At 40.9% G+C, this 21661-nt stretch overlaps 1 protein-coding gene across 10 annotated transcripts in view; it reads right to left on the bottom strand.

The window, feature by feature from the left end:
- BIRC6 (baculoviral IAP repeat containing 6) overlaps window positions 1-21661 on the bottom strand; it is a 188197-nt gene that overhangs the window by 83283 nt on the left and 83253 nt on the right. For all 10 annotated transcript variants that reach the window (XM_084828379.1, XM_084828376.1, XM_084828377.1 and 7 more), the window contains 12 exons: window positions 19544-19677; window positions 18823-18950; window positions 14750-15312; window positions 13541-13716; window positions 10762-10858; window positions 10051-10245; window positions 8079-8279; window positions 7132-7411; window positions 5647-5903; window positions 5231-5339; window positions 2671-2892; window positions 763-1543 (listed from right to left, as the gene is read on the bottom strand). In XM_084828379.1, the coding sequence (XP_084684505.1) occupies window positions 763-1543; window positions 2671-2892; window positions 5231-5339; window positions 5647-5903; window positions 7132-7411; window positions 8079-8279; window positions 10051-10245; window positions 10762-10858; window positions 13541-13716; window positions 14750-15312; window positions 18823-18950; window positions 19544-19677 (3143 nt within the window). The remainder of the gene's footprint in view (window positions 1-762; window positions 1544-2670; window positions 2893-5230; window positions 5340-5646; window positions 5904-7131; window positions 7412-8078; window positions 8280-10050; window positions 10246-10761; window positions 10859-13540; window positions 13717-14749; window positions 15313-18822; window positions 18951-19543; window positions 19678-21661) is intronic.

Here is a 21661-nt window from a genome sequence, read left to right as displayed (position 1 = left end):
ACAGGGTTTCAACAGCAGCAGCTTATGCCCTGAAATTAGGCTAAATGGTCAAACAAAACATATGGGTCAGCAAAAAGTTGCAAAAACCAAGCATCTATTTATCTGTTTATTTGTACATATATACTTTAAAACAGGGTTTAGCAGTTAGCAGGCAAGGTGTTATATCTGCTTCCTCCAAAGCCCACAATCATTAATTGCTTCACTCCTCAAGGGCTGGTGGAAGGGAACAAGCTGAATGTATCACCGGAGTGTACCAAAGAGCCCCACATAATGCACTCAGATTCACATGGGCAGCCAACTGGGTTTACTAGATGGTGGAATCCACCACTGAAAAGGCTCTTTTGCCAGATCTCCCACCAAGCTAACCTGCCAAGCAAAGTGGGGGGGGGGGGAGGGAGCATTTCCCCATTATCTTTAACAGAAGATGGGCTCATGAGGGAACCATCTCCATAACAGCACCAGACATTGTTGTTAGCATGGAAACCCTCTGTACAAATGGGGAAACCCATAGTGTGAATGATTTTCAGATGTCATGGTTGCCGAATACAGTTATATTGTTTGCACTAGCATAAAAACTTCAGCATATTCAAGATGCTATGTAACATTATTGCTTAGTTCTTCTTTCATCATAGGCACCAGAAAAGCACGTCTAGATGCCTCAAGAAAACCTCCAGTCCACAAACTCTCAGCCAGTCTTCAAAATCCAGTTAAAATGACATTTTAATCAATATCAACTACTCAACAGGTGAACTGGCTTATTACCTGAGCCATCAGTCTCTGGTTATTAGGATGGCAAGAGATGCACTGCAAGAAGAATGCAACAGTGGCATTTTCAATTGCAGTTCTTTGCTGAGTGGTCAATCCTGTTCCTGAAGCTGAAGAAAGTAAAGTAGGCCTGGCACTATTCTGTTGCGTTGCCATACCATGTCCTCCAGAAGTAGCACCAGAATGGCAGAGAAGAAATAAAAGTGCTGTCCACAGTGGGTTGACTTCAGAGCCACCCAACCAGTCCTTCATAAGATTGCTGTTCCCAACGTCTGTCAAAAACCTGAGAACAGGAGCAACTAAGTCTGCTGTGATGGGCATTTTATTAAAGTGCTGTGGAACATGGTGTCTTCTGAGCCTGTCCTGGGAATTGTCTGTTGACTGAGCATTGAAGTCATAGGCAGAGGTATGGTTAAAGCAAAAACTCGCAAGGCTTCTTACAAGAAGAGAGGGCAAACCTGAGTCCAACAGCTGTTTAATAGCTTCAGGAGATTGTGATGAGGCAGCAAGGGTGGCCAGGTGAGACTCTGTTAGTGCAAGAGGTGCTTGTGCATTTTTAGAGTCATCTGTTAAAGATGAACTAAGGTCCTGTTTTTTGCTGTCATCTGTCATAGACAGTCTGTGCTGCAACTGTACAGGGGGAGGTGTGATACCCATCCACCCCATGAGTAAGGAAAAATAATTTGGGTGAATGTGGCACATTGAACAAAGCAGACTGTCAACAGCTTTCTTCAAAACCATATTGCAGGGAAGAGACATGGACCAATTAAAGAGAGATCTAAGGAAGAGGAAAAAAGTAGTTAGAACATACCACGTGCTCATTTCTTTTAGTTAATCAAAAACATAAAAATGTTGTTCCATTGCTCTACTTAATACAGCAGACAAAAGAAGCAGAATGTCATCAGAGAGGTCACAGGGCCCATATCAAACAAATTCACTGGCTTCTAGTTGAAGAACAAGAAAACACCCCGAAGTGCTCATGGTAATATATGGTAAAGTTGGTGGGGTTGGGGAAATTTTAGCTATATCACACACTAAGTGCGTAATCCAATGCCTGTTTAAACAAAAAAAAAAGTCCTACAACTCCCAGCATTCTCCAGCCAGCCATGTATGCAAAATCTTGTTTAAACTGGAGTCTATGTTATGTTATAAACATTGCACTATGAACTTTCTATACTCTTTTATGCAACAAATCCCTAACTGTAAGAGTGATGGGACCTACCAACAGATTTAGAATCCATGGCCAAAGTTCTGAAATTAATGTTTCTAAGAACAGCACCTTTGCTGCTAAAAGAATTACTGGCTTCAGCATCCCTGCCAATGATAATTACAGAGCCAAACACTTTCATAGCATCTTGCAAATTACCATATTGTCAATGGCTAAAAAGATTCCTGACTCTGTGCAAAATGGAGGCAGTCTAAGGCCAATTTCATGAAATAGGCACTGCCTAAACAATTAGGAAATTTGTATCACATGGTAAAAGCATGTGAAAGAACAACTCCAGATTTGTGTGTGATAGTCATTAGAAACTGACAGCCATTTTGCTTTGCATGTGTTGTCTTTAAAACTTACATTATGAATTTGGTGCCAGAAATGTATGACAATACCTTTCAAGGTCATTTAAAATGTCACATAGAAAGACTCAAGGCTAAATGGTCTATAGATAGATCTGACTTCCTTTAGGAGAGCCATTTTTTAAGACTTTATCATGTTAGTCGTTTACGTCCAAGCACTTTTGTGGCACTCAAACCCCGGTATTAGTAGTTTATTAAACTACAAATGGAAAAAAAGAATCTGCAGCCCACTACTATTTTGTATAACTAACTTTAAAGCTTAAATGTCTTAGAAGGAAATACAATTCAAGATCGCTACATCTTGCACAAATGCTTGCTTAAACTACTTACTCAAAGAGCTCTCTGTTCAGCAATGCTGGCAAGTCATATTCTACAAGCAATTCATAGCTATGCCATAAAATCGCCGCTACACAGTGCAAATGGGAAGGAGATGGCATCAGAAGACCATACTCTCTTGTAGAACTGTTTGGACAGATGTAGTTAACGCGACCACTTTTTTTCATAGCAGCTATTCTTGCCGAATCGCTGACCCACTTCAACAGGGCTTGAATTCTAAAACGTGGATACACATTAAATAAGTTCAAGGTAAAAACGAGGAATATTGTGTTATGGACTGAAGAGAATATGAACTGGACTGTAGATAAAAGTACAGAATTTCAAACATGCACACAAGCTAAAAAAAACCTCCAAACAATTCTAAACAGATTAAACTCACAGCATCCACCTATTGTGCAGTGTTCAAGCATTTATGTTAGTAATGCTGACTTCATGAGAGTAGAGCCAAAGTAAATCAGACACCAACAATTCAATATTTTGTCTGATTACCAGGCTTGATCACTGAAAATGATTAGCTTAGCTGGGTTTTATTTTAAGTACATGCGCCAAACAGAGCTACCCTATGGTCCCTGGGAGAGCATATGGCAGGTCCCCCTTCCAAGGCCATAGACACTGCTACTACCTTGGGAGGGGGAGTCAGAGATTGTATTGTTCTACCACCCCCTCACAGCCAGTGCTCTTTTGAGGTAGCAACAGCAATGTCAAAACAGCTTGGGGAGAGGAGGGGGCAGGATGGGGGGGGCAGAGGGGCCTCTCCATCGCCCATCCTGCCCACAAGGTGGGTCAGCTAGATGAGCTGAAAAGCACATCATGGAAAATGTAAGAAAAGGACGAATGGGAGACATTTTCACCTCTGTCTTCCTCCAAGCCCTGGCCTGACTCTTGCTGGCAGGCCATAAAATAGACAGAGAGCTCTGATCTCAGAACCTTCTGCTTATCACTTAGGATTGCACTCTAAATTAACTGTGAATGATCTGTCAATGGCTTTGCACATCACTTTAGCGGGGAAAGTTAACCACCAAGAGAACTTTGGCTATTGGGCATTATAGAAATGAAATAAATCTAGAAAATCATAAATATATTTGTTGTGCATGATCACTTCAAATTCTTCCAGTTCTATATGAAAACTGTGCAAGGAGAAAAGAAGTCCAGGTATTGCTTATGTATGAGAAAAGAAATATCAATATTACACACACCTAAAAGTCAATTTGCTCCAGCATCTGTTTGTTGGCTACCCTCCACTTTCGGTGCTTTGCCCACTCATGACGCTCTAGAGAACCCTGGGGAACCTCTTTCAGCCTGAGGGATGAATTCAATTTCAGGGAAGCCCTTGGAGGCTGTGTTTCAATGGTGGATGGGGCCAAATGGAAATGGGGCGGAGCCAAAAATCCAAACACCATCACCATATTGTAGATTAAAGCTTTTCCTGCCAGTAACTAAGCTTTACAAGAGGCATTTCAAACCTAAGCATGGGGGGTGGGGAATCATAGAATAGTAGAGTTGGAAGGGGCCTATAAGGCCATCGAGTCCAACCCCCAACTGCACAGAAGTTGCAAACCCCCTGAATGATCAGTCGTTGGGGAAAAGGAGGTGGAGGGCCAGACTGGGACCCCACAGGAAGGCCAGATTTGGGCCCTGGGCCTGAGGTTCTCCACCCCTGCTCTAGAGTACACACACTGCTAGTATTCCAATTTGTAACCCTTATACTTTATCCACTGATATGAAAATTAGAATCAGAAAGGAGGCTGCTATCCACATCTCGACTAAGGCTGAACTATGCCCCTACTCCAAAACACTACATTTACCACTCTCAATTGACAGGAACCCATTGTATGCTCACACTCCACACATATGCAACTATGCATCAAAATGGATGTGTGCATATTAACAGAGGAATAGAACACCACAAGCCACTGCAATTAATAATTCATACATAAAACACAACAGAACAGATAAATTGTCAAACTAAAAATTATAAAAATTACGCCAACCACAAGATACATCAAATATAAAACACTATTAAGCAAGTAGAATTGCCAAACTATTTAAAAAAAAAAGGATTCAGGGCATCATAGTACACATTTTAATGATGGCCAACTAAAACTTTGCTGTCACCCATTTATCTCAGTCCGCAAGAAGGAAGGATACATACAAAAGAGATGAGCACCCTGACAGAGATACTATTAGTGGGGTAATAAACTCTTTCTGCAAATCTCTATAAAAGGAGCAAAACAGTACATCTCCAGATGGACATACATGTCTTAAAACAACCTCAAGTAATGCTGAGGGCAGTACATTTAATTGTGCACTTCAGAAAGCCTTCCTGTATTTGGGAATTGTTCAATCTTGCAAATAGGATGCCGATGTATTTGGAGGGCTAGGTGGGAAACAGTAAAGGCATAATTTTCTTGTAGGAGACAAACTGTTTTATACAGAAATGTATTTGCGGTAGCACTGCAGAATGCGGTAATCTGCGATCCATGCACCCTACATTTGCACGTACGTACGTACGTATGTGTATGCATGTGTATTAAAAACAAAGCAAATTGTTTACCTATCTTTTGTTCCAGGATCCTGAGTTGTCCCAAGCTGATAGAGAATGTCAATTGTGGAGTCAGATGATAGGCCATTTAATCTTCCAAATAGCAAGGGACTATTCAAATCTTCCCACATAAAAGAGAAAGATAATTATTTTTAATTAATGGTATGCATTGAGCAATATATGTCTCACTGGCCCACAAAGTGGTTTTTAATGGCCTGAAGAAGAAAAATCTTGACCTTTTAAAAAATGTTAATCACTATCATTTCAAAGAAAGGTTGGAAAACTTAACTGTCAGGCATCTTAAAAGGTGAAGAAATTAAAATATACTTATTTTAAAATCTCACTATTTCTATATCCATGCCATTCTTCTATGCCTCTTCATGTCACATGATTATTAAAACTGGAAATAAAGCAAGCTGCACTCTTACCTGTAGGATCACTCCCAGATGCAGAACAATTTCTTAAAAGAATATCTATTAGTTTTAGGCCTATCTTGGTGGACTGAAGTCCAATCTTTACAAGCACAGCCTCAATGTTTGGAGAGTGCATGCCACAGTATGGAGACATCAGCAGAGCAGCACATGTTTGCAACAGGTTGGCAGTGGGTGCTGCAGCACTAGCCATCATTCCTTCTAAATCACTTATGTGAGTGAGGCAATGATGCAACAACCTTAACCATCCAATGCTGGAAAAGAAAGAAGAGAAATTAAAATGGAAGGAAGGATTCCCTCCTGAATTCAACACGAACAGTTGAGAAGCTTAGTAATGCAAAATCTGAGAACAGGGATATGTTAATTGGAACCTGAAGAGAAAAAATGAAAGGGCTGTTATCCCAAATGTATCAAGTCCTTGTAAATAATGAGATAAGGATTTTTTTTTTTTAATGTGGGATAAAATGTTTGGGTTCAAAGTTCAGATTCTGTCTGGTATACTGTATTTATGAAAGGACCTGATATCATTATGAGATCCTGTATTGTTGCTATGTGACACCTCTGCCAACTAGCAAAGATTTATGCTAATTATGGTGTCTGTTGGACAGGAAATAAACCAGGAGATTGTATGAGGCTGGTGGCTGCAGCAGCCGTTCTGCCAGAGGGCTCCAGTGGCAGTGAGTGCTGGTCATTACTGGGGGAACCCACTGAGGGAAGCCTATGGAGGTGCCATAGCTCAGTGTTAGAGCTTCTGCTTGGCATGCAGAAGGCCCCAGATTCAATCCCCAGCATCTCCAGGTAGGGCTGGAAAAACTCCTGCCTGAAACCCTGGAGAGCTGCTGCCAGTCAGGGTTGACAATACAGGATGGGCCAATAGTCTGATTCAGTCTAAGGCAGCTTCCTATGTCCCCCAAAATCTGAAGCTAGGCCTATGTCATATGACAGGGGTGGGCAATATGCAGTCCCACCCCACCCCCGAAAGGAAAAATTAAACAAGAACAAATGGCATTCTATAGCAGTTACAGAGTGCTAAAACTGACAAACTTCGCTAGCGAACAAGCTACATTTGTCTGTTTTAGCACTACTGAGGGCTATGGAGTGGTTTACTGCCAAATTTCAGTGGCAAACCAGGGATTTCTTTTTTCATTTATTTCCCCCCTCCCTATGGAGCCTTCAGTTCCAGGCCAGGGCCTTTTCTCCTTGGCTTTGGTCATCTGGCACAGCAATTATGCTTTCTAAAAAGGCCAATGGCTCAAGCCCAACCTTTCCACTGTGATCTACACAAAGCTCAGCCCCACGCCCACTGCAATTGTGGGAGAGCGTCTGCAAGTGGATATGAGGGTATAGGTGTACAGCCCAGCTTATTTTTACATTGGTTCCACCCACCGCTATCATGCAGCCCCTGGAAGGTTGGCTATGAGGGTACGTAACCAACGAAACTTAGGTTATTCACTCTTCTTGTTATCTATTGACAATACATACCTTGTTTTGGATACCTGGTCTTCAGAAGGAAGGAATGGATTGTTGACTGTTGCAGATGAGGTGTTACCAAAGGCAGTGAGCCCTAGCAATTTAATCTGAGAGAGGCCTAATGTGCTGGCATCTCGTGGGCGGTGAAGGCGAAGACAAACAGCTGAGGCAACTTCAGCTTTTACAAGTTGTATTTTTATGTAGGTAAGACCACTTGTGATAACAGGCGTAGACAAAGGTAACATGTTCACCCCATCTGCACTTATTTCAACAGAAACTGAGGATGGGCATGCTGTAAAGACACAAACACATGCACATCTAAGATCTGGGTTACAACTTGAAGGCATTATTTTCATTGCTTTAAAATGGAAAATAAATAAAAATATTCAACACATGAACAGTAAGTGCATGCTGCATACACTAGCACACACTACCACCACCTAGAACAATTGGTCATAGAACTGACCAAATGGGAGAGACCCCGGACTTACTCACAAGTGGCACCCAGGACTTGGTAAAAGATGTAAGCGTTGCTGAACTGGAAAGTGACATGGTGCTATCCAATTCAAAGTAAAAATTACTTTTTCTTGGTTTCAAAAATTTTAATGGACTAATAGCTTAAATTAGGTACAGTGTTTGTTATCATTTTAAAAAACTGTCAGAAGTAATCAATGTCTTACACATTTTGAAAAAAAATATTATAAACTATTAAAAACTAATTTGTTATTACTCCTTCTTTTGCTTGTTTGTTTTTGCAATAAAAAGCTTTAAAAAAAGACTTCAGATTTCATACTGTGTGATATGTGGCATATGACCAGTGTGCACATTCAGAAGACCAAGATCGTTACATCTGAAGTAGGCAGTTGTTAGTGGCTTTGTTATTTAAGAAAGGGGTTGCTAACGCTTCAAAATTTCCCCTTTACCTTACAAGATAAATGAAGTACTCTAAATATACTTACTTGCAAGGGATGCAAGATGAGGCTGAATGTGTATTTCTTTTAACAGCACCGCAGCAGGAAGATGAATTGTAAGGTCACACCAGGCTTCCTCAGGCAGAAAGATATAAGACCACGCAGCAGACCGCGCTCTTCTGTGAGGTGGAGTTGCCTGTAGCAACACTTCAGCAGGCTGGGCTGTAGGACTGCTAGATGTGATTGAACCTTCAAAAAACAACTGGCATTAATATAGCTGTGTCGAGGATTTCAAAAGATGAGATCAGATAAACTTGCAATTATTCATACGTACAATTTTCCTTCCAAAACGCATAGAGTTAAAAACTCTCCTCCTCCCTCCCAAACTCTATTCCTTTTGTGTCATGTCCACCAAGGGAAGGCTCACAAATCTGGGAATGCACAGATGGGGATCCAGTGGAGTGCCTGTTTCGACAGTCTTCATCAGAAGTTACAGGAGCTATTCCTCTATTTAAGCCACGGTTTAAAACTTAACAAGGCCAAATGCAGTCAGATATTTCCCCCCCCCCTCTCCCAGCTTGTCAGTTGTTTCCTTATTTCATGCTGATCTTAGGACAATACTAAATGGCGACTGCAGCCTGCCATTTGGTCCAACAGGTTGAGATTGTCGAAATAGACACGCTACTGGATGCCTGTCTGTACATTCTCAGATTTGTGTAACTATGAATGGATCTCCATTTGTGCATTTTGAAAATGTAGTCCTGGTTCTTTGTATTTCCCCCTTCTTTTCTATATGGGCTTTGTAGTTTCGCACAATTATTTTCAACTTTTGTACAATAGATTGCACATTTGATATTGTTAATTACAACAATTGGGTGCTGGTAGCACTTTTTGTGATGTTCTGCAACTGTTGCTCTCCTTTTTTGCTTCTTGCGTCTGAGAGACGGGACTATTGACTTACTGATCTTTGTAAGCTGCTTTGGGAGCCCTTTTTTGGCAGAGGAGTGGAGTAAAAAAAATCTTTCAAAATAAATAAAATGACAAATCTCCAGAACTTTGGAGTAGGGGGAGAAAAGCTTTTAGATATTTCAATTTATGCAGATTAGTGTAGAGCAAAATTTGCAAAAAGTTATAAAATAAAAGTATCAGGAAAAAAACAGGTTGCTACTACTAATATACCTTTAAACATAATGGACCACAATTAACAACTTCCTATGGTGGTGAGGTATGGTGGGAATCACATCCACAGTGAGAGCAACATTTTGAAGCATAAAGTGCAATTTTCAGGCACTTTTTATTTCAGTCACTATGATAATACAGGAGGAGTTACTATTTCTGCTCTAATAGGCTAAAGTAAAGTTAAACGTGATGATTTAAATCATATTTGTGCTGCTATGAAACTGTGGACTTCAAATACATCACCTTCAGAAACTGGCTAACTATATGCAAACCAGATTTACTGAAAAATGCTAAAATTATGGAGTCAAATAATTCTCTCACCACACTTTTTTTTCCTTTTGTGTCAGTCCTTTACATTTTAAGTCTGAGGACAGGGCCTGTGTCTTTTTTAATCTTTTTACAGTGCTAGCAAATTGTAGGTGCTTTATAAATAAGTCAGACCTGAAATAAAATGTTGCTGTGTAGAGTACTCCTGTTCAGGGTACTCCATTTTCCAGGATACTCCGTTCCATTCCCCCTCCCCAGTTTTTCATTTTGCCCCCCAACAGTCAGCCAGCATTCCATGACTGAGAATGTTCAGTCCTCACTGTTTGGTTTTGGGTTCCCCCATTGGGGTTTTTCCCCCTGAAGGTTTTTTGTACTTTTGCAAACCTTGAAATTCCCTCAAGCCTGCTGATGCCTCCTCCTTGTATGTAGATGGTGCCTCTTTGGTCACATAAGGATAGGCACTTGGAGAATGAGTTTGCTATTAGTATATACAATAATTATTGTAATGTGTTTGAAAGGTCTTATTTTATGTGCTTCAAAATGATGCCAATGTAAAAGGTGGCACATAGCATACCCAATGGTGCAAAGTTGTGGATTCCTTCTGCATTATCAGGCTCGGAAGCTAGCACCCTTGCCTTCAGGCTACTATCTGTTGCCTTGCTAGGGCCAGAGTCTAGGAATTTCATAATAGTTGAAACCATGCTTCTTGCTGTATTTACGATGGCTCTGGTACTGGTCACCATATTATTGCAAATGAGCTGAACGCCTCCTATAAGTGAAACAGAGAATTAATGAACGTCTAGACTAATAACACAGCCAACCACAGTTTGAATGGTTTGGGCAAAACAACATATGGTTTGCTGAAAACTCAGAAGTTAAAAAATCATGGTGCATGAGGAGAGAAGGGTGTAAATCCAAAGCTTGTGCCTGCTCATGGACGTAATGTCAAACCATGGTTCGGCATTATGTCTGAAGTACAGTGTTAATATGCAAAACTCCTAGGCCAGGATGCAAGCAGCCATGTATGGAACAGTGTGTGCACACTGGGACCAACCCCTCTGCCACTGCAGCCTTGTACACCCCCACTCCCAAAAGCTGCTTGATGGTCAGGGGCCTTCTGGAACAGCACGAATTGTAGTTTGGAGTTACATAGATTTGGGGGGATGAGGAGTGGAGACTCCCTGGACACATGCAGAGTATATTTCTCCTCATGCACAAGGCTGTTTTGACCCCAAACATAGGATTTCTCTAGCCAATATACCAGGAAATGGAAAAGGACACTTACCCATATCGTGAAATGCTTTCAGTGCCTCGCTGGTATCTAGCACTCTTAAGATGAACCACAGTAGCGGTTCAGATAACTGGCAAGTGGCAAGAGAACCCTAGTGGAAATCCAAAGAATTGTATAATAAGTACTCATGATTATACTATCTACATTTAATACAGATAAGCTGAAAATTCAGAAGTGATTCATTTCTTTCCATAGTCTATTTTTCATACTAAAAAGGAACGATGCAGGACAAATCTGTCCACTTTGTATTTTTACCCCAAACATAATGCAATAAATGATGATGCATCCAACTCTCATAATGCCTGATTAATACACTTTTGTGATGGAAGATTCATGACAGATTAGCTGGCTAGCACCGTAGCAGCAGAAAGCAACAAATCTGACAATACATGTTATCAGCCTCTTTTTTCTTAATCTACTAGTGAAATAAAATGCATACCACTGCTATAAAAATAAGCAAGCCTAGAAACTGGTTAATATGTCCATGTCAATCAAGAGTTACGGAGTTCTCTATTTCTAACAGCTAGGATTAGTATGGATTTATATCACCCAAAAATGTTATTGACACACTCCTGACTTCTCTCAAGGCCATTAGTGAAACTATTCACTATAAACAGGGCCTCCAAGCATTACTTGATTACTTCTCTCCAACATGGAAGGAAATCTACTTTAAGTTAACAATTTGTTTTAAGATCGGTTTCCAACTTAGCATGTACCTGGTGTTACCTTGCTAAGTTAAGTACTCATTCCCTAATAAAATCAATAGTGTATCTCAAATGTATTAATATCCCACTAGTCAAATACAGATCTGCTACAATTTACAGGACACAGAAGGGACAATATGCTTCCCTTCCTTTGCTTCCTTCTTTGCAACTTCCATTCCTAAGAGGATCTATGCCAGTAACCCCAGGCTGTAGACTAAGTCTTGGAATGGATTAGCTATGGTCTTTCAAATGATGTATTTATTTATAACATTTCTTGGATGTTAGAGCAGGAGCTCTCACAAGGTGGCTTACAGCAATAAAATAGTGTGATGCAATTTCATAAGAACAATATAAAATACAGCAATAAAGCACACACATGATCAAGGGATCAGGGCCTGACGGACCCTCGAAGGCAATCTATTCCAGAGGTGTCGGGCCACTGAGGAAAGGGCCCTCTCTTGTGTACTTGCTCACCTAACTGCCTTCAAAGGTGGACAAGTGAGAAGAGCCCCTGCTGCTGTTCTTGCAGGCAAGCTGATATGGGTAAAGGTGGTCTTCTAAGTAATTTGGTCCCAAATCATTTAAGGCTTTAAAGGTCAAAACCTGTACTTTAAATTGGACTCGGAAACTCACTGGCAACTAGTGCAGCTGGTCAAGTATAGGGAAAATATGATCTGACTGCCTTGCCCCACCAACACTTGGACGGTTGCATTCTGTACCAGCTGAAGTTTCTGAGCTGTCTTCAAAGGCAGACCCACATACAGAACACTTTAGTCTATCCTGGATGTCACTAGTGCATGGCTAGCGAAGGCAAGGTCTGTTCTCTCCCAGTAGGGCCGCAGCTGGCGTAACAGCCTAAACTGGTAAAATGCACTGATGAGGACATCAGGCACTGATTTAGAACCAGAACAACTTCCTTGGATTTAGATGAAAAGGAGTGATAAAGTTGCTTGTCATCAGCATACTGGTAATAACGAACCCACAAACTCCAGACAAATCTCTCCCAGTGGTTTCATGTATATGTTAAATAGCATGGGGGATAAGATGGGACCCTGGGGAACACCACAGGCCAATGGCCACAGTGCCAAACAGGAATCCCTCGGCACCACCGTCTGAGATTACCCCTCCAAGAAGGACTGGACCTACTGTATAACAGTATACTCCCAGTCCCATCTCTGACAGATGCCTCAGCAGGATACCATGGTCAATGGTATCAAAAACCGCTGAACGGTCCAACATAATGAACAGGGACATTTATCTGCAAAATGTCCAGCAAATTGCTACAGAGGACCTTTGAGGGTTCAAAGCTGTTGTATTCTGGAGCCTATATCCAAGAGGCCTTGAACCTACAAAAAAACAACATTGGTTGACACTGAGCAGATGCAATGGTGGCAGAGAAGTAAGGTTTCTTCGCCATCATCACCACCACAGAATAAGATTGCAAATGGATTCTTACCCATGTTTGACCATATTTGTTACGAGTCTTCCGCCATTTGTGTTCTAATCGTCGACACAGTCATTTCATCACCCTCAGCAACTCGAATACCAAGGAGCTGACACGGTTATATGACTGGGTTGAGGACATTTGGGAGTGATCATAGCGATAGCCTGGCTCATCCCCTCATTCCAAGTGGAGATTAGGGCCTCAGCAGGAGTGGTGGCTAAGCCTGCAGGAAAATCCCCAAGGGTCCTCAGAAATCTATCTGGATTCATCAGCCTCTGGAAGCAGTCTATCAAACTTGGTCCCCCACCCCTGCAGAGGTTACAGGTAGCCTAAAGGTCAAAACTGATCAGATGTGAGAGTTGGGGACAATGGATGGCCACTTGGCAGCACACCTCGCCTTGCCACAGCTTGCTGTACAGAAATGCACACTGTATGCTATACAGTAGGAGAAGGAAGGGGGCCTCTGCATACACAACGCTCTGGAGCCTTGATATATGTGTCAACAGTCCTCCATAGCTGCACATGCTATTTTAGTTGCATACACAAAGAACTTCCACACATCTTTAGCAGTGACAGGATCAAAACCATTGAAAATCAATTACAGAGTAATCTTCTAAACACTTACTTGTCTTCCCATATACCCACAGGCCATGTAGGTAAGAATTGGCTGAAGCATCACCTGCACAGTAGTGGCTTTTTTACTGAGTGTTGTTAGTATGGTAAATAAGCCATCTCCAACTGATATGGCATCCAATCCACCATGAAAATTCTCATGTTTTGTAAGATGTAAACCACTTGCGCCTAGGAGCAATAAAATATATCTGTATCAATTTGAAGGCAATAAAGTGACCCTTACTAAATATACAGAATGTTTTGATAGTTTTACCCCCATTTAATCCTGGATGCCCTTTCAACTACTGCAAAATACAGAACTATAAAATAGAAAACTATAAAATTTCCAACATTTCAAGTTATTCTGTTGAAGAAGAGATGGCATACAGGACAATAACTTTAACTTATAAACGTTTGGCTGTTAAAAACTGGCTCTTAATATCCTTTTTGACAGCTACACACTTTTTAGGTTTTAGTGGCAAGTGAACAGCAAAAGCAAGACATTTTCTCCTTGTTCACACTAGAAATCTATCCTCTTGGGCCTGCCCTGAGGATCCTCTTTAGCAGAGGTGTATTCACAAGGGTCTTTTCTGCTGTGGAACCCCAGCTCTAGAATGCTCTCCCCAAAGAGGTTTGATTAGCACTGACCCTACAATTTTTCCAGTGCCAGATTAATCTTCCCATTCACCCACACATTTTAGATGTAATTTCTGTTCTATTTGTAAGTTTTTAGTCTGTTTTTACTTTCATTAATTTATTGCTGTATTTTATTATGGTTATTTGTCATGCTATTATATTGTATTATATTTATACTGTTTTGTTATTATATTGTGTATATTGTTATACTGGTGAAGAGAGTTTAAGCATTGGGATCTTTAGATACATCACAATTTATTCATTTGCTAGACTACTAGAAAGAAAAAGTATCCAGGTAGCTGTGACAGTTCACCTATGAAATAGTGATTTAGAATCAAATATTTCTAATAGTTATACAGGCTATTCCAGGTTAACTAGAAATATTTCAGATACATGGAAGTCTTTGAATTATAAACCTAAAAGCCACCGGTTTAACCATTTCTGTACATACAAATTCAAGCAGGTCTGGCTCTGTAATATACCAGCAAGGGAGACTGTCTAAGAACTGTATGTAAGTTGTTCTTAGCTTTTTGGAAGGCAATAAAAGTCACAAATAGATAAGTAAATACACTATTAAAATACCTACCAATTATCATTGCCATAGCACTGCTGTTACACTGGCCCAAAGCAGACAGAATCTGGCTCATAATCTGCTGGTTAGCTAAGACTAGGTCAGCCACGTAGGCAGTTGAGCCTTGAGTACTGCTGCTGTTTCCGTTGCTATCTTTTCCACCAGAAACCTTTTCTTCATCAGAGACACTGTCGGTAGTGCTGCTGGCCATCTGAGCCCGAGCACTATATTCTCTGTTGCTTGACAGTGGCAGCTGCACCAGGATATTAACCAGCTTGAGCAAATCAAACATGAGCTGATCCCTTGTCATCTCTCCACAGACTGCTTTGGCATCCCCTGGCCGGATGATATTAGCAAAAAGCCCTCCAAAACATGCTCGAGCACCCACTGAACTGTCGGACCCACTGCGAGACATCACTTTGTCAGCACATGTAATGTAATGGTGCACCAGAAATGTGATTGATTCAATAACAGCAGAAATGGTGCTCACTGAAACAACTTCAAAATTTTGTTCAAGTGTAAATTCCAGAAGCTTTACTTGCGCGTCCAGAGGCCCCTGACCAGTCTGAAAAGCACCCCTAGAAGTGAAGAACATTAAAATGAGGATTATTTTAGTTCATGAAAAATCAGCCTCTTACACACACTGAAATGTTCATGTAACAAAATAATTGCCTGTTCAAGTATACTGCTTTTCTCATTTGTATTATTTTCTTGTTTTATTCCTTTCATTACTTCAGAGCCTGTACTTAGAAGGCAGTGTATAATTTTTTAAAGTAGACAAATAATAATTGCAACTCATTAATAACCACAATTCATTCTGGCTTCTCCTCCTGGAGAAGCATGAATCCAGGACTTTTATCATCTATGAGGGGCCCCCTAATGCTAAGCAACTGAAGGGCTGTCTCATCTGGCCAGCACATCATAAGTTTCCCCAGCAACTTCCAATAGCCCAGGGGAGGGCAACCACTTTTGGTCTGCAGGCTGGATTACCCCTGGTGGGCTGGACAATGTCAAGGGGCGGGGCCTCATTTCCGAAGCCCCTTCCCTCCCATGGCATCATCTGCCAATTAAAAAAAAAATATCCGTGCAGATTCTGCACTGCAGAGAGAGGCACGGAGCTCCACGTCTCTCTCTGCACAGAGAAAGAGACTCAGTCGGGGCTTGCAGGAGCCACCTTCTGCAAGCCCCAGCTGAGTCGGGCTGCTCCTTCCTGCATTGTGCACTTCATAATTGAGGCACAAGCAGCGTGTGAAGTGGTGTAGGGGAATGCTGGTCGGACAGAAGGAATTCCCCTTTGCACCGCTGATAGGGGATAGTATGTGATCCAAAATAAGAAAGGGATTCCCCTTTGTGGAGCTCGCCCTCAGGGGGCGAGTCTTTGGAAGGGAAGGGAGTGCGGGGGCTCATGGAAGGTGCTTAGCCTTCCACAGGCCAGATTGGGCCCCAACAGAGGCTGGACTAGGCCTGTAGACCAGAGGTTAACCTCCCCTGCTATAGCCCATTGCGCCCCCCTCCCACTATAGGAAAGAGCCTGGAATGAGAACTTTTACCAGCTGCTTGCGGCAACACAAATAACAGTAATGTCAAAGTGATCCAATTACTGTCACACTTAGAAGTTGCCCTAGAGAAACGGAGGCCGAACACCCTACTTGTTTTAGCTTCTAATACATGGGCCTATTCACATGTCGCAGTGGTATTTGGCAGCAAATCTCCGATCAGCAAGACTGGAGGTTGTCAGTGTGACGTGTGAACCTGGACTGCTGGGTTGTTTAGGGGCTAAACAACCCAGCAGTTAACCCAACAACAAACCATCAGTCCAGGTTCACACATTATGCTGATGACCTCTGATTGGGCTGATTGGAGGTTATTTACAGAAATCAGAAGCAGCTCGCAGGCGGCATGCGTACCCCCAATTTGCTGCTGTGACATGTGAACCAGATCTATATGTTCTTTTCCCTTTTGACTTAAATCTTGGAAGACCATGAAGGTAGAGCTAAATAGCCTCTGTCGTGCTGCTCACTACCTCTGCCACCAGCATCCTCTCATTCTATCACACTATCACTATTGTGCTATCTTAACTTCCTTTGTTTTCTAAAGTTATTGCATTTGTTTTCTGCTCTCAAGCCTTTAAAGTTCTTGGATATTTTTCTTCTTGATTCCTATCAGTTTGGTTTTGGCTCCACTGATACGAGTGAAATGACTTTAATACATATCTCGAATGTATTATGTCCTCATTGATTTTTATTTTTTTCCTGCTCCTCTCTTATTTTTCTGTTTTCGGTACTATGGATTACTCTCCTCTCCTGCTTTGCCTGTGCTCTGTAGGCCTCTCTAGTTCCAGTTGTACCTTTTTCATTGCTCCCTTCAAGATTTTGGTTCTCTCTCTTACTTGCCCACTATTTGCTGGCATTCTCCAAGCTTCTGCCTTAGGTCCCACCTTTTTGCCATACATATATTCTCCCTTTTGGCTTGTTTGTTCATTCTCTTGGTCTTTCAATATAATTCCAATACTTATGATCTTCAGCTTTACTCTGCCTGATCATAAGTTATTCCTTTAACTAGAAGTTCTGATGCTCTCTTTGCTATTTTCTCCTGGATAACATCTTTTTTTAAAAAAAATAATGAAATCTGATAAATCCACTCTGCTGCTTTTTGTTGTTCTCCTCTTCCCTCAGGTCCACACTAGGCATGGACCTGGTTTGCATGCCATGGTGGTACATCATGGATTATTTAACCGTTAACTCATAGTTTGTCGTTGGGTTAAGGACTGGGTTGTTTAGCCCCTAAACAACCTTCACGCTGACAGCCTCCGATTCCCCAATGAAAACTGAAATGGCTTGCACACATCCACCGTTATGTGCGAACTGACCCATAACGGCAGGAGACTTCTGAATCAGAAAATGGTTGTTGTTGATTACCTAACAAGCGCGGTAATTTAAAGTACATTGGGGAGGGGCAGGAGGGGGATGCTGAACACTTCTCTCAAGCCTCCTTTCTCTTACTTGAACCCTTCAGTTTGACTTATTTATTTACATATCTTATTTAAAATTATTTTTAGGCCACCTTTAAAGGTAAAACCCTCTTAAGGCAGCGTGCAAGATAAAAAAAACCATACAAAAAGGCAATAAGCATATTAAAGATAACTATAAAACGTTATAAAAACAAGTGACACCAATCCATCTCACTTGATGCTATAATAATGATACTCCTCTTTTCTGCTCTCTAGACTGGCTTCTTCTTTCGGCCTGGATTCTATTTAAATAGCTTAAAATTAACTTTTAATTTAATTAAAATTCTTTTACTCTACTTACCTGATCTTCTCTCTACTCACAGTCCTTGGCACTCTTGCCATCCCTTTAGTACTATTACTTTATGCAAATGCAAGATTATATCCTCTGTTCTTCTTTCCTGCTTATTTTCTCTTGTTGCCCACTATTGTTAGAAATCTTTCCCTCCCAAAATCCATCTGGCTCCTTCCGAGGGTTTATTTAGATGGCCAAGAAAAATTTGCCTTCTGTCAGTGGCACTTTCTAACCACACACTTCACATTCACCTTCCTTTATGGGTTTTGACTAACTTGGATTGTAAATCTGAGCACAGGGCCTCTTATTTTTGTTTTATGTAAGTGCCTTGTCTTTTTATACACTCTCGTGATTATCTAAACATTTTTAAACCACCCTTCACCCTTGTGAACACCAGGGCATTGTACAAATATGACTAAAAATAAAAAGTACAATAAAAAACACTAAAACCACATCATATTAGCAGTATCATGAAGCCTAATAGTTTTCAAAAGTGTATTTGGAAACAGACTCAATCTTGGGGTGCGGTGGGGATGAAGGAGGGGTTTCTAGAAGGAAAAGTCTTTTCCCATCAATATATTGTTTTAAAAATATCTGCAAAAATACTGAGCTTAATATTCTTACTCATCTCCACTATTGCATTTTGAATAGGGCTAATTAAATTTGACAAATGCTGAAAAAAAGATGTGAAACTGTCTTGTTTCTTTCTGTAAATGTAGACTTCAATGAAACTTTAAAATCTTAAGACCTAAGACTAAGGTAAAACTATAACAAATAAAATTTTACCTCTCAGTTGAAAGAATATGTATTAATTTTAATAAAAATTCACTGAACATCTGAGGGCTTGTTGAAGAAAGGTGCACTTGTAAACGAGTAAGAAACTCTTGCATAGCTTGGGTGGCAGTTGGGCCAACCTAGAAAAGAAGGTTTAAACAGGCATTTGCATTAATCTCTGAAGAATTACATTTTCTGGAATAGTTCCAATGTCCGTGTCATAGGATGGATAGACCAATCAAAAAATGTCCCAGCACTGATTTTAATGGAACATAGAGTTCTAAGGATATATATTTTGGATTGCACAGCTGGACTCAAATCTACTGACAACACATATCACTTCCTTGAAATTTAACCCAACTCTTAGTGCACTCACAGGGAGGTAAGATTACTTTCGCATACCACATGGCTTTATAGATATCCACTTGCTTAACAACCTAGATAAAGTCTAGCCTTCCAAATAAGCTAGACCCACTGCTCAAGCCACATTAAGATTCACATGTGCATTCTGGCAGGCATATTGTTAATGTTTATCTATAAAGCTGATGTAGTTCATAGACGATTACTATTATGAAGATACAGACAAAAAAAGACAATGCCCATATGCCAATGCCCAGTAATTCTATAATGATTTGCATAATATTTCAGGAATACAATTAGCTTTTTACCATCCTGGGTGAGCTGAATATCTAGCTTGCTTGCATATAGCCATCAATGAAATTAAAAATATTACCTGTGGACTATGTTGATTTGTTCCATGAGGATTGGTTCCAGAAAGAAACTTCACTAAAACATGAATGAGGTTGGGATCTGACACCAACAGCTGGGCAGTACTTTCCTGAGATGTAATGGCACTGCTGGGACCAGCTGTAAGACAAACAGCTATTAAAAGAAACATTCTGAAATTATACTTCTACATGCACCACAGAAAAGGTCAAGTTCTGTAACATCATATGGGACCAATTAAAGTTATAGGGTTAAATACAATGTTAGCACTACTTAGAGTAGATACTGACTGAGTTTGCACAATTGCAGATGTTTAACAAGCCACAGTGGCTTATTAAACACACCTGTGCATGCTGGGCACATCTCACCCAATTTCCCTGTGCGTGCTGGGCACAGCTTATAGTTATGTGTAAACATGGCAAGGATGGGCAGCTGGGGTGGTTAACAAACCACCCAGTAATTCTACATCACAGTGTGGGTTCCGAGTGGTTTATTAACCACTCCAGCCACCCACCCTCTGGGTACGCATAGTACACTGGGTACGCCACTGTGGCCAGTGAGGGTAATTACGGGCAGCACACACCTGCCACATGCAGGGTTGGTTAATAAGGGTAGCTTATTAACCACCCTTGTGTCATGTGAAACTGGGCCACAATGACCTGGTTTGCATTATCAAAACAAGCCATGGTGGTTACCTGAGATGTGTGCAAAACTTGCTGGGTTCTTTGTTCCTTGTAGAAAGGAGATATGAAGGATCTGCAATACTTCTGTTGTTTAAGAGGACAGGAGAGTTGCATGAGAACACCTTAAACAAGGATTCAACAGAGAACTTAATAAGGTTGCCCACTTCTTTTCTTAGTAAAGGCTTATCCACTTAACTATCCAAGCAGATACCTGGGAGATGTCTTCTTCAAAACGTTATGCCAAATAGCCTGAAAATGATGCTCAAGATTTGGTAACAGAAAATTTTCCCTTCTCTCCTTAACTGCAGCCATTGCTCCTCCTGGGCCCAGCTCCTCCTGGTTATACATAGGAATACTGCTTCAGCCTCAGTACCTGTGAGTACTTCAATTTTTCCCATTTCATCTTATATTTTTGTGGTTTTATGGTAAATTTTCATTATTTTATTTTAAGATATATTTTCTTGTTCCAGCTAAATTCATTTGCACTTCCTTAGGCAGCGCCAGCAAAGAAATCTAAATACTAGGGAGGGATGGTAACAGTAGGGACTCTGTTCTGTTGCTTCATAGAATAGTCATAGAATAGTAGGGTTGGAAGGGGCCTACAAGGCCATCGAGTCCAACCCCCAAGGCCATCGAGTCCATCGAGCTTGTACGAGACTGCTACGGCTGGCTGCCATGGTGAAGACTTCATACATGCAGTCAAGGACAGATGGAAAGATGCTACTGGACTCATATTACTTCTCTGCTCTCTCCTGGGCTTCCATACCACCTGCAGCTTTCAAAGCCAAAGAGTGTGTCTCTTAGTCACCAGCAAAGGAGATGAGGCTGAAGCAGTATTCCTACATATAACGTGGAGGAGCTGGGCCCAGGAGGAGCAATGGCTGCAGTTAAGGAGGGAAGGGAAAATTTCCTGCTACCAAATCTTAAGCATCATTTTCAGGCTATTTGGCACAACGTTCTGAAGAAGATATGTCTCTCCCACGTATCTGCTTGGATAGTTAAGTGGATCAGTCTTTACTAAGAAAAGAAGTGGGCAACCTTATTAAGTTCCCTGTTGAATCCTTGTTTAAGATGTTCACATGCTACTCTCCTGTCCTCTTAAACAACAAAAGTATTACAGACCTTTCATATCTCCTTTCTACAAGGAACAAAGAACCCAGCAGGTTTTTCACAATATAAAACTTGGTTCTTTATGTATTTCAATACTTAACATGAACTCTCCAGAAAATAATGGTTTATTTTACATTTGCTACATTTATGCTGCCACATATTTAACAGATAAATGCTAAAGAAGGCTCTTACCTTGATTTAATATTTTAGCATGTGTACTTAGAACAGAAGTTCTGGGATGTCTACAGCTTTCATTCAAACTGAATCAAACTAATTTTAATAATATATTTTTAAAGTAAATGCCCATTACATTTTAAATTTAAAAAGTGCAA

This window comes from Heloderma suspectum, chromosome 1, assembly GCF_057233095.1.
Source record: "Heloderma suspectum isolate Gila_16-S chromosome 1, 16-S_ref, whole genome shotgun sequence".
NCBI lineage: Eukaryota > Metazoa > Chordata > Lepidosauria > Squamata > Helodermatidae > Heloderma > Heloderma suspectum.
The sequence above is the reverse complement of the archived record's forward strand: the minus strand, read 5'-3'. Positions and strand labels throughout refer to the sequence as shown.